General features: G+C 39.7%; 2 protein-coding genes across 5 annotated transcripts in view; one reads left to right on the top strand and one right to left on the bottom strand.

The window, feature by feature from the left end:
• The window catches only part of RPGR (retinitis pigmentosa GTPase regulator), a 151034-nt gene that overhangs the window by 128789 nt on the left and 8623 nt on the right, over window positions 1–13622 (bottom strand). The window lies entirely within an intron of this gene.
• OTC (ornithine transcarbamylase) overlaps window positions 1–13622 on the top strand; it is a 73366-nt gene that overhangs the window by 43231 nt on the left and 16513 nt on the right. Inside the window, exons 5-6 of the mRNA XM_003924046.3 lie at window positions 7477–7630; window positions 10104–10226. Coding sequence (XP_003924095.1) covers window positions 7477–7630; window positions 10104–10226 — 277 coding nt within the window. The remainder of the gene's footprint in view (window positions 1–7476; window positions 7631–10103; window positions 10227–13622) is intronic.

The raw sequence follows: 13622 nt of genomic DNA on the forward strand, positions 1-13622 counted from the left end.
TACAAATACATTATCTTACAGTTACGGAGGGCAGAAGTCTAACATGAATGTACAGGGCTGTGTTCCTTCTGGAGACTCCAGAGGAGAATCCAATTCCTTGCCTTTTCCAGCTTTCAAAGGCTGCTTATATCCTTGGGCTTGTGGCCCCCTTTCTCCGTCTTCAAACCCAGTGTCCTCACAGCTTCTCTCATTTCTAACCTCCTGCCTCTCTCATATTCTCTAGTGTTATATTGGGCCTACCCAGATAATCTCCCCATTTCAAGATCTTTAACTTATGAATATGAATCTGCAAAATTCCTTTTGTCACGTAAAGCAATATATGCACTGGTACTATGGATTAGGACATGCACATCTTTGGGGACCATTATTTTGTCTACCACATGACACTTCTTGTCAATATATTTCCCATTTTTACTGTGCATACACACATACACGATGTATTTTTTTTTTTTTTTTTTTTGAGATGGAGTTTCGCTCTTGTTACCCAGGCTGGAGTGTAATGGCGCGATCTCGGCTCACCGCAACCTCCGCCTCCTGGGTTCAGGCAATTCTCCTGCCTCAGCCTCCTGAGTTGCTGGGACTACAGGCATGTGCCACCATGCCTGGCTAATTTTTTTTTTTTTTTTTTTTTGAGACAGAGTTCCACTCTTGTTACCCAGGCTGGAGTGCAATGGCGCGATCTTGGCTCACTGCAACCTCCACCTCCTGGGTTCAGGCAATTCTCTTGCCTCAGCCTCCTGAGTAGCTGGGACTACAGGCATGCGCCACCATGCCCAGCTAATTTTTCGTATTTTTAGTAGAGACGGGGTTTCACCATGCTGACCAGGATGGTCTTGATCTCTTGACCTCGTGATCCACCCGCCCCGGCCTCCCAAAGTGCTGGGATTACAGGCTTGAGCCACCGCGCCCGGCCTACACGATGTATTTTTAAAATAGGCTTTACAATATATAATTTTATTGCCTGGTTTACAATGAAATGCATTGTGAACATTTTATTTTCTCCTATAACAGTTAAAATAATTGCATAGTTTGGAGAAAACATAATTTATTAAGCAATCTTGTTGGGGAAATTTAGGTATAATTTTTTTCCAAGGAGATTTCATTCTTTTTACAAGGCTGTTAGAAAAAAGGAGAGTCTTATCTTATATAACTTTCTATAGATGATGGAAACTTGCCCTTCAATTTAGCCTTTTAACTTGCTTCCGTATATCCACCTAATCATCAATCAAGTAAATCATTTTCTCTTTTCCTGTCCATCTCTCCCATTTGTGTACTCTTTTTTCACCCCATCTCCCTGGCATCCATGCAGACAGATTTCTATTACTCCAGCACTCACTGATCTTTCCCTCCACTGCCCCCCTTTAAAGAAGCTTCCTTTCATTTTAAAGAGACCGTTTTAAATGATTTTGATCAAATCTGCTCAAAACTTTATCCTCAGTTTCACATTAGAATTAATCTGAAGATATAGTTAATCTGAAGATATAATTCAATTGTTTAAAAGACCATATTAATAAGACTTCGGTAGAGTTACATGTCTCACGAAACATAGGATTTGGACACAATGTACATATGGCTGACTTTCTTTTGCAAAAGAGAAGTAGTTTCCGAGGGGAGGGCAGGACTGAGGTAAGAAGTAATTGGTACCTTAAGGAAGTGTTAGGGACCATTCTGGAAATGTATTTATTATTTTAAGGCAACTAACAAATGATCTTCTTTCAGTTAGGACGCTGGAGCAACAGACTTTACTGGTCATAAAATTGCATATCTAAAATTGTTATTTCTGGAAATTGGTAAATGTCAGTTAACACTAACTTTGTATGGAAAGGCACAAGCCAGCTAGCATAAAAGTGGTACATGCAGATGGTGGTATTCCAGAGTCCTGGGAGCGATGAGGTTCTCATCCATCACAAGGCCTTCATAACCAGGTAGAAATGCCTGAGGAAAGCAATGGAGTTGGCCACACAAGCATTTATACATAGAACGCTTCTTGGGCAGCCAGGTGTTATGGTCCACAGAACCACAGCTTTCTCTGCACACAACATGCTCACAATTCCATCCATAGGAGGAAGGGCAGACACAAAAGCACCCCAGCGTGCAGTTTCCCCCATTTAGACAGCAGGTTCTTTTTCGTTCCTTACTGTCCTGTATCCCTGTGGATGGCACAAGCTGTGACACAGAGAATAATTTGCAGGCTCCTTCTGGGCTGAGTGCTGTCCCCTCTGAAAGCCTAGTGTCCCTGAGATAGATGTGCAAGTTATGGTGGCCCAACCTGGCCAACTAATTCGAGCTCAAATGCTTTTGAAATGGCCATGATCAAAATCACACTCTGTCATTGTCCTCTGAACATTTAGGCAGGCCAGAGGATGAGAGAGAGCAGCCATATTTTTATCTTTTATGTAGATTCTGATCCTTCAAGAAATTTAGAAGATTTAAGTTTTGTTTGTTTTTAATCTCTGGCAATACACGACTCATTGTAATATTTTATAATATATTAACCTGGCCTCGTTTCAATATTTAAAAACATTCACCTTTCTTATTGGCACTGTGTTGTAATTAATTAGTTAAATCATCAAAAGATTTCATTTCCAGAGAAACAGAAAAGTAAATCTTAAAATTTAGACTTCTTAGCCAGGCTCAGTGGCACATGCCTGTAATCCCAGCTACTCGGTAGGCTGAGGCAGGAGAATTGCTTGAACCTGAGAGGCGGAGGTTGCAGTGAGCCAAGAACGTGCCACTGCACTCCAGCCTGGGCGACAGAGCCAGCCTCCATCTAAAAAAAAAAATTGGGGGACTCCATGTTTGGATCCCCTTCCACGAACTCTCTCGTGGAAGCTGTCTTTCCCTCTCCTGGATTTCCCCTCTGGGGTCCCCTTCCACACTCTTCGTGGAAGCTTTCTCTCTTCTTCTCCTTTTTCTCTTTCTCCATCTAAATAAATCACTTTTCTGCAAAAAAAAAAATTTTTTTATACTTACTTTTATGGACATTTAACTAAGTTAGTATTTTGGAATAAATGGTTATTATCGTTTTCCTCATTGGAAATTGCATATGCAACTGGTGCTAGCTAACCGCTAGACTCCTTTTCTAGTTCACTTTTATAAAAGACCACAAATCCTGAAGATGCCTGTTTATTCATGGTATAGTTTCTATTATTTCTAGCACTATTTGGCTTACAAATTATGTTAGTTCTTTGTGGCTTACACAGATAAAAACAACACATATCTATACTATATGAACAGAAATATACTTAACAAAACCCCACAAATATCTATCTATAGCTATAGTTATATATAAACACTTTCCTACTTATTTAAGTAAATAAATTTAAAATGTACATAATATTCATTCTTTTTTGATATTACTATTATAATTTTGCTCATTTTATTTATATTAACTTTTTTCTTATGAGTATATGGCCCTTTAGTAGCATAATTTATTTCATTTCATGATTTTTATTACTACAAATGATCACAACTTGAAAAATGGGAGCTCCTTTGACTCTTTTTCCTTTCAGCAGTGCCCCTGCCATTTAAAAAAAAAAATCACTCTTGTTTCCTGGCGACAACAAAATGTTACAGACGTAGTCTGATCAATTATTCTGCCCAATGACATGAAATTGACTATCCTCTACCGGTTTCTGGTTCTGTTATTTGTATAAAACAATATTAGAGACAAAAATCTGGTCACTAGGGATGTTTACAAGTGTCGTGGGGAAAGACTACAGCTACTGCCGCTGCCTTGGGACTTCTCTTGGTAGTAACTGAGCTTAAAGAAAATACTTCTTTTATAACTGTATAAAATCTTGTTCTTTCCAGTATAGCTTATTATATTGTTATACCTTACTTGCCTTATTGTATGGGGTTTCAGCAATTACTAAGAGTTTCTTCTACATTGATTCACTGTGTCACCCAGCAGCACGGTAGCCCACTTTCCTCCCACCTCCTCTCTCATGCTGTGTTTTCTAGGGCAATGGTTCTCAGCCTAGTCTTCATATTGGATTAGCATGGGGAGCTTTAAAAATTTTGATACGGATCTCACTATCATAACTTCTCATTTACCCTTTCAAAAACCAAAATATGGCATCAGAATTTTGTAAAAGCTCCATAGGTGATACTAATGCGCAGCCAAAGCAAAGTACCTCTGTTCTAGAAAAGTGTTGCAACCTGAATAAAACCAATCAGGCACCCTCCCATGAAATTACACCACAGAGGTTCCAGTGATACCAACTTGACATTATAAACAGAAAAATTAAATGCATGCTTATTTTTTGGCTGCTCTGCTTCAGGAGTTTGGGGGATGGGGTCTTGTTAAAGAGAGGAAAACACCGCTGCCTTTTTTTCAATCTTCTTGAAAGACTCATGTGTATAGGTTGTTGACTTCTCCAGTTGCTCTGCTAGCATTTCTGTCTTTCAGTCTCATCTTCCTCACTCTTTCCTAACCTTGCTCTAATTACTTCAAGGTTTTAAAGGGCTTTATTTCCTTCATCTTTGAGGTTAAGATAATGTCTGCATGTAACACAAACTAAATCTAGCAAAATTCAACAACATGTTGTAAAGTTTGAGAAAACCATAACGGGTTGACAGCCAAGGGTCCTAGCTGCCTAAAACGGTTTGAGAGACTACACAGAAGTCACATCTGCTTTTCTAGCTATGAGATTCCAGAAGGTCAACTGCAATGTTAATCCAGACTTTTTTTTATCCTGTCTGTATACACGTTAGGGAATGCTACATGTTTAAAGAAGTCTGAAGTATGACCTCTAGGATTAAACACCCCTCTGCTCCCCTCTCTCTCTCTGCTTCTCTCTCTCTTTCTTGGGGTTTTAGGCATCATAAAATTAACCAATTCATCTGATATAGGGAATTAATAGTTGATTATAATTATAGACCTTATTGACATATCTACCTCCACCTAAGTTACTTTTCCATGATGGAAATCCTGCATTCTTATAGCATGAGCAGAATGTCTGTTTTAGTAAAAGTACAAAGGCCTAGGACCTACTCTTTTTCTGTGTAATTTATTATTAGTTCTTCACTTAGTTACAAAACACACCCAAGTCTGGGAAACATTGTCATAGGGCATCAAATAAGTAAGGGTAGCTGCTTCTCTAATGAGAAGGGGCCTTAACAGAAGATGGTGAATTATTCTTTGCTCAGAGGAGTTGAGATACCTTTTTCCCTCAATTCCCTCCTTGCCAAGGATATTATAGACATAGTCTTCTGTTTTTGTGGGCTGCCATCTCAGAAGCTTTGTCTACTCTTGATGTATTGTCTGGTTAGGATTTTAATGAAAGAATAGATGGTGCTTTCAAAAACATGGTGGCCTCAACTCCCTCTTTTTTCAGAAGTCTTGAACTTTAATATGCAAATAAATCACCTGGAAACCTTGTTAAAATGCAGATTCTGCTTCAGTAAATCTGGGTGGGGCCTGAAATTCTGAAGATCTAATTTGCTCTCAGATGATGCTTATGTTGCTAATCTGAGGAGCAAGGTGCTAGCTTTGGTTCTCAACTTTAGCAGCACATTACAACACAGTAACAATATTTTTTAAAAATAATGATCCCTAGGTCCCAGTCCTGGAGATTTTGAGTTTTCCAACTTAATTGATAGATAATATGGGCCTGGGCATCAAGAGTTTAAAAAACTCTTCAAGTGGCCAGGCTCAGTGGCTCATGCCTGTAATCCCAGCACTTTGGGAGGCCGAGGTGGGCGGATCACCTGAGGTCAGGAGTTTGAGATCAGCCTGGCCAACATGTCGAAACCCTATCTCTACTAAAAATACAAAAGTTAGCTGGATGTGGTGGTGTGTGCCTGTAATCCTACCTACTTGGGAGGCTGAGACAGGAGAATTGCTTGAACCTGGGAGGAGGAGGTTGCAGAGAGCCGAGATTGCACCACTGCACTCCAGCCTGGGAGTCAGAGTGAGACTTCATTTCAAAAACAAACACTCTTCAAGTGACTTTCATGTGTAGCAAAATTTGACAACTCTTTGTCTTAGTCCACCATCAAAAGTTAACCAGTAACACCTTTTTTTTTTTTTTTTTTGTAAAACAGCTCTTTTATTCACTCCTCATGCTATCAAATACAGTGTGCTTAGATAGTTCAAATCAGTGGTTTAAAAATTTTGATCCCTTTTGACTAAGATCAAGTGTCAAAAAAAAGAAAAAAAAATCTCGATCCCTCACTGACCCTGGTGTGGAGAAGTTTCATCAAAGTGGTGGAATATGAAAAATAAGGATAAGATTATATAGTGAATTTCATAAAGCTAAAATAATTCATTTCAAGGATTATTATTTGAAATCGTCTTTCATACCTTTTTGGTGGTAAAAATACCCTTTGTAAATTAAATTAACGTAGTAAAGTATTATACCTGTTTATTTGCTTTTCTAATGCCTTTAATTTGCTAAATAAAGAGTCATGAATCTTATGTTGATCTCCACATATTTTTGGAAATTTTGCTGGTTCATGAAATTTGAAAATCAGAACCATGGGCATAATAAATTCATTAAAAATTAGAAAAAATCTGTAAGTCTAGAAAAATATTGTTATAGGAATACAGTTTTTAATCTTTGATCCTCTAATCCCTGGGGGCAAGCAGCACCAGAGTTTATTGCTTCCTGTGTCAGTTCAGGTCCACTAAGAAGCAGATTCCAAGATGGAATTAGTCTTTCAAGAGATTTATTGAGGGAAACACTAAGAAACATAAAGAGAGAGAGAGCAGGAATGGGCGAAGAAGGCCTTCAGGCAGGAAGGTGGGTCTGACCCCTGTGGAAGGAGCCTCAGCCAGTAGCACAGCTCTGAGGAAGTCTCAGCCAGCCCGATGTGGTACCCCAGAGCACAGACTGCCCATCAGAGAGGTCCCCTGTCAGGCAGGAATGGCTCAGCACTACTCTCCCCACTGTGTTCTGTCATCAGGTTGGAACAACCTGGGGTGGGTGGGCTTGGCAGGAATGTTTCAGGAGATCCGAAGGTGTAGCAGCTAGAGTGTCAGCCAATGGCTCTCCTCACAGCAAGTTCTCTTCTGTAAGGTGATTTGTGTGTGCACTTTCATGGCTGCCACACTGGGACTTGCAATTCCCTAGTGAAAATGTGTATTTTTCTGTTGGATGATGTAAAAGAAAATTAGCCATATGGCAGGTCATTAATGTTTCTCTGCATATCTTGCTTTCAGTCTTGTTCCTTTTAATCAATGACCATTTATCAATTATAACTCATCATTATGTCTATTAGGCCCACAATTAATTTATCTACATAAAAAATGTAAAATCGCTGGTCACTGGATAAGTTGTGGGAAGTACAACATCTGGCTTATGTAATGAACACGTTTAATATTACCTTTTAAACCTATAATGTTGGTAGCTTGTTTTCACGTAGTAAAATTTCTATTTATTAGCATTTCATGTTACTATTTCTGTTCTTATATTAAATAAGGCATTATTAAGTATAATTAACTTAGATTATCACTTTCTTGGTTTGCCACAGTGTATTGTCTAGCATGACAGATGCAGTACTGGCTCGAGTATATAAACAATCAGATTTGGACACCCTGGCTAAAGAAGCATCCATCCCAATTATCAATGGGCTGTCAGATTTGTACCATCCTATCCAGATCCTGGCCGATTACCTCACGCTCCAGGTTGGTTTATTTACATCTTACAAAAGAGCAAAATCAACAAATAATTCCTGACTTGCTTTAAGTGAAACCATTTACTTAAATCATGGTATTGGTGATTTATTTTCAAATATCAGCTTGACAAAGAATTATAGCTTATGTGTGCATTTTCTGAGGAAAAGGGGGCATTGTTAGAAACAGACTATAAGATCTTTCTGCACTGAACCCTATTCCCAAACCCTTTAGCCCCACCTCATCTTCTGTTCTGTCAATCTCTTTGATTTTCGGTGCATTATTTCACACAATGGATAAATAGAGAACACTGGAGCATACAGAATGGACAAGCCTTATGTGATTCTATAGACATCAGACACTGTGGCTTGGGAGTGAAGACTGGTGGAGTATGCTCTGAATATTCAAAATGGTCAGTTACTGAGTCACTCTAGAAGAGGGGGACATTTTCTATCATTTTAATAAACTGATTGTTTAAAAGTAGGGTTGGCCAAGCACAGTGGCTCACGCCTGTAATCCCAGCACTTTGGGAGACCGAGGTGGGCAGATCACAAGGTCAAGAGATCGAGACCATCCTGGCCAACATGGTGAAACCCCGTCTCTACTAAAAATACAAAAAAATTAGCTGGACGTGTTGGCGCGTGCCTGTATGCCCAGGTACTCGGAGGCTGAGGCAGGAGAACTGCTTGAACCCAGGAGGCGGAGGTTGCAGTAAGCCGAGATCATGCCACGTCACTCCAGCCTGGTGCCTGGCGACAGAGCGAGACTCTGTCTCAAAAAAAAAAAAAAAAAAGCAGGGTTAAGAATATGCAGAATTTATAGAATCAAGACTCAAATTTAGCCATTCTAGTCCTTCCAAATTAGGAACTTGAATAACTTTGAAAGATTCCTCTTGTTTGGTTTGCCACAGCCAATCTACATGGTATTGCCCCTGGAAATCCTAACAGCCATGGTTTCCATGTCTATGGATGATTCTCAGGAGACAAGGTAAACTGGATAGGCCCATCTTCTTCCACATTTGAATAAACTACACACATTTAAATGTGACGTTAAGTTCAAAATGAAACACTTTGGAAATGAGGATAAGATCCATGCAGAAAAGTTGATATAATAATGTCAGATACCAAAGTGGCTGTCTGCGGGTGTGGCTTTACATATACACCAGATAATTTAATGCTTCCCCCTGGGGCTTTATCATTACTAGATTATAAATTCATTGAGGGACAATGAGCTATTCTAGTCATCATAATATCCGCTGTAAGACCTCGTGCAATGCCTTCATATAGGAGATACTCAAAGCAGGAACTGAATGAATAAATAGCAGCTTGTTAAGAGCGTGGAATCTGAATCAGAGGGATCTGGAATTAAATTCTAGCTTAGCTAACTAGCAATTCTGTGATCTTCAAATTGCTTAGCCTTTCTCTTTTTAAATCTTTTTAAATATATAAAATATATGAAACCTACAGACACTTTAAGAAAACAAAACAAACATCCATGTGTTCACACAGTTTTGTCAATTCTTAATGTGATGAAGTAGTTACTTTATAATTCTTTGCTGCTTTTCAGTAAAACATGACAGATAGAGTTGAAGCCCACCACATAACTCTGCTTGATCTCATTTTCTTCCCCTCCGCAAAGAAATTATTATCCTGATGTTAGTATATTTACACACATCTATAGCCATAAACAACCAAAAGTATTATTATTATTATTATTATTTGGGACTAAGTCTCACTCTGTTACCCAGGCTGAGTGCAGTGGCATGATCTCGGCTCACTGCAGTCTCTGCCTTCTGAGTTCAAGTGATTCTCATAGTAGCTGGTATTACAGGTGTGCGCCATGCCCAGCTAATTTTTGTATTTTTAGTAGAGACGGAGTTTCACCATGTTGACCAGGCTGGTCTTGAACCTCTGAACTCAGGTGATCTGCCCACCTCAGTCTCCCAAGGTGCTGGGATAGCAGGCATGAGCCGTAATACTAACAGTATTATTGAGCATATTTGTCAACTTAATATAATGGGAACATGATCTGATCCACCATGCTATACTATTCCAGGTATCCTATATTTCCCATTTCTCATATCAAAGAATGTCAGCTCCATAAAAGCAGTGATTTTTGCCTCCTTTGTCCATTATTATATCTCCAGGGCCAAGGACAGTGTCTCAATGATTGGACATTGATGGTGCTCATTTGTATCCAATGAATAAATACAACTAAGATTCATATTTGAAATGTATGAAATTCTTAGTCTCTGTACGAGTTCATATGATGTCTTGGTTTAAGATAGTAAAACATTTTGCCACGTTTTTGTGATTGTACATTCATATTATTGAATTGCTCTGTGTAATCCAAAAAAAAAATTGGGAATTCATTCCTTCTAACAAGGCACTAATATTGCGATTAAGACTATTTGTTTTAAACAATAATTGCGACACATAAGCGCATTTACTCCTGGATTTCATCTCCTTTATCCCTTGCCTTTTAGGAACACTATGGCTCTCTGAAAGGTCTTACCCTCAGCTGGATTGGGGATGGGAACAATATCCTGCACTCCATCATGATGAGTGCAGCGAAATTCGGTATGCACCTTCAGGCAGCTACTCCAAAGGTAGGGAAACTTTTTGCCTTGAAACTAACCTCCCTCTTAAATCACCCTCAGATGCAATTACGCAGTGACAAAAAAACTCTCTTCCATTTAAGTATAATAGCACAGGTGAGGCCACAAAATTTAGGTTATGTTACCAGCCCTACTATTAAATAGCTATCTGGCCTCTTGAGGGTCCGATTTCCCATCTCTACAATAAAAGATAGCCTTGACCGATGCCTTTTATTCTATGAGACGGTGTTAAAAGCACGCCTGAATTATCCCTTTGAATACCCTGCTATAGGCCATTATGATGATTGGCATCGTCGTGCATTACCACCACAAAGGCTGAAGCAAGCAATAAAATCCAGGCAGCATAGAATTCTGAATACATGGGAATGCCACTCATTTTTCTAATTCTGCAATTTGATAGAGAAATGAGAATTCAATGTGAGGATCATGGTGATGGCATCTACACCAGCTTAGTGTTTTGAAACTCAACTCTGGGGGCCTTTTGGCCTTTAAAATTTGAGCCCCATGTGGGAATGAAAATGACTCCTGCATACTTCCTACCTTGCTGCTATCTCTTACAGCATGTATGGAATGCATGACTTCTTTCATAGGCCCAATGTAACCCTTTTGATATAAAAGAAACTGGTAATAATTGTTGCCTCTGAGGAGGGGAACTGGGAGGTTTGAGGCTAGAGGTAGGAGGGAGACTTTATTTCACTGTACAGTCATATGTGGATTCATAGCAGGGATACGTTCAGAGAAATGGGTCCTTTGGTGACTTTGTTGTTGTGGGAACATTATACAGTGTACTTACACAAAACTAGATGGTACATATTTTTATTTATATATATTATTTCATATGGAAAAAATAAATGTTCCAGCACCATTACTAAATATCAATCTTAGGCCAGGTTTCCCACAAGCACACTACCATGGGGATTTGTGTACAGGTGATTTATTAAGGAAGTACTCCCAAGAGAGATCCCTAGGGGATTAGGGGGAGCAGGACAGGGAAAGGGAAGAATCTAAGCAAGGATGCCATTTACAGTGACCAACCATCCTTGTTTGCCGAAGATCAAGAGATTTCTAGAGATGTGGGGTTTTGGGTGCTGAAATTGAGAGTCCGGCAAACCAAGGTGATTTGGTCACCCTAGTCCCGTGTCATGGACAGTCCCACAGAAAGTAGCTTCAGCCTGATTTCACAGGTGATCTCTGGAGCATAAGCTATGCCCTAAAGTTATCCCAGCATTGGTCAAGGGCAGCAGAAGAGGCGGAGTGGTAAATCTCTGGCACTTTTGACGGGAAAAGCAGCCTGGTAGCCAGAGAGCTGTCTCCTGAAGACGAACTGCAAGCGCTAGATGTTAAAAACACTGAAACTGGGGAAGGGAGCAAAAGCTATAAAAAGGGATCCCCCAGGGGCCTCTGGGTAGAGCACCAGCATCATCTGCTGCATCCGGTCCAAACAAAATAAAGCACCACGAAATGCTTTCACCAGGTGTTTTTACCAAACCAGTGTGGGTCAATCCATCTTACTGTCTTGGATTCTTTTTTTTTTAAGACGGAGTTTTGCTCTTGTTACCCAGCCTGGAGTGCAATGGCGCGATCTCGGCTCACGGCAACCTCCGCCTCCTAGGTTCAGGCAATTATCCTGCCTCAGCCTCCTGAGTAGCTGGGATTACAGGCACGTGCCACCATGCCAGCTAACTTTTTGTATTTTTAGTAGAGACGGGGTTTCACCTTGTTGACCAGGATGGTCTCGATCTCTCGACCTCGTGATCCACCCGCCTTGGCCTCCCAGTGCTGGGATTACAGGCTTGAGCCACCGCGGCCGGCCTGTCTTGGATTCTTAGGGCTGCCATAACAAGCTACTGTAAACTGCGTGGCTTAAAACAATAGATATTTACTCTTTCACAGTCTTGGAGACTAGAAGTTTGAAATCAAGGTGTTGACAGGGCCACCTCCGAAGCCTCTCAGGGAGGATCCTTTTTTGCCTCTTCCTGCTTCTGGCAGTCCCAGGCGTTCCTTGGCTTGTGGGTACATCTTTCTAATCTCTGCTTCCATCACATTCCCTGTGTCTGTGTCTCTCTGTACAAATCCCCCTCTTCTTATAGGGACACCAGCCATATTAAATTTAGGCCCACCCTAATCCAGTATGACCTCATCTTAACTAATTACATCTGGAAAGACTCCATTTCCAAATAAGCTCACATTCTGAGGTTCTGGGTGGTCATGAATTTTGAAGTACACTATTCAACCAAGTACACCTGCCATAGAAGAAATGTACTGCATCCAGTGGAAGCCATCCTATTGTAGTAAATTTGGGGAACTCAGAGAGATGATCCTTATAACAGGTAATTCTCTTCTTTTATTCAGTGTGAACTCAAATAAGGGTCAGATCTGATAATGCGCTTACGGTGTCTTTTATTCACTTTATGGGAAGAGTGAGTACACTCTCCATACAAAGCTAGTTTGAAGAAAGGCTCTATATTAATGCAAACTCTGATTGCATTTGGTTTCCACAGATAAAACATACGTTAGCAATAATTGTTCCCTGCTATAAAGTTCTTTTGGAAGGCTTTATTCTGTTGAAGAAATATATAGTTTAAACATTTTATTGCATGCCAAAAATGTTTTTTTAACATCAAAGGAAAAAATTCTAATATTACACAGTAATTGCAGTATTGTTCTTATGCAGAAGCTCATTTAAATGATAAAGAGTACTAAAGAGTACTAAACCCTGGTTAAATCTTGGTGGGAGTAAGAGTTTTGAAACATTGGCCAGGTGTGGTGGCTCACGCCTGTAATCCAAGCACTTTGGAGGCCAAGGCGGGCAGATCACCTGAGGTTGGGAGTTCAAGACCAGCCTGACTAACATGGTGAAACCCCATCTTTTTTATTTAAAAATAAAAGAGTTTTGAAAAGTCTTCTGAAAAGTCTGATGGTGCAAAAGTCATTCCACCAATTTGTAAGTCTTCAGTTGTTAGTAGACCTGTTTCCTTTGAAGATAAAGCTAGGAGATTTATTGTAAATTTTAGAAACACTGAGAAGTTTCCAAGGCCATAATTAATCTATTTCCTCATTCTTTAACCAAGAATAACTTACATGTTCAAGAACAAATAATTATGTCCATGATTGTAAAATTGCTCCATAAAATATCAATAGTAATGATTTTAACATTGTTCTAAGTGAATACTTAGACTGAACTAGGTGTGTTAATCACCTTCTTTGTCTGGTTTTAAAATTTATGTAAAGGCTAGTGAGTGATTTAGTATTGAAAGCTGAGATGTGAGTAACGAATTCCTCTCTATATTCTAAGTCATGGCTCAGTGCATGCAAGGTTGGGTGATTTTCTAATTTCCAAACCTCTCTGTTGGTTCTCTAAGTACTTATTGATTCCTCTTCTAAGAA

Source organism: Saimiri boliviensis, chromosome X (assembly GCF_048565385.1).
Source record: "Saimiri boliviensis isolate mSaiBol1 chromosome X, mSaiBol1.pri, whole genome shotgun sequence".
NCBI lineage: Eukaryota > Metazoa > Chordata > Mammalia > Primates > Cebidae > Saimiri > Saimiri boliviensis.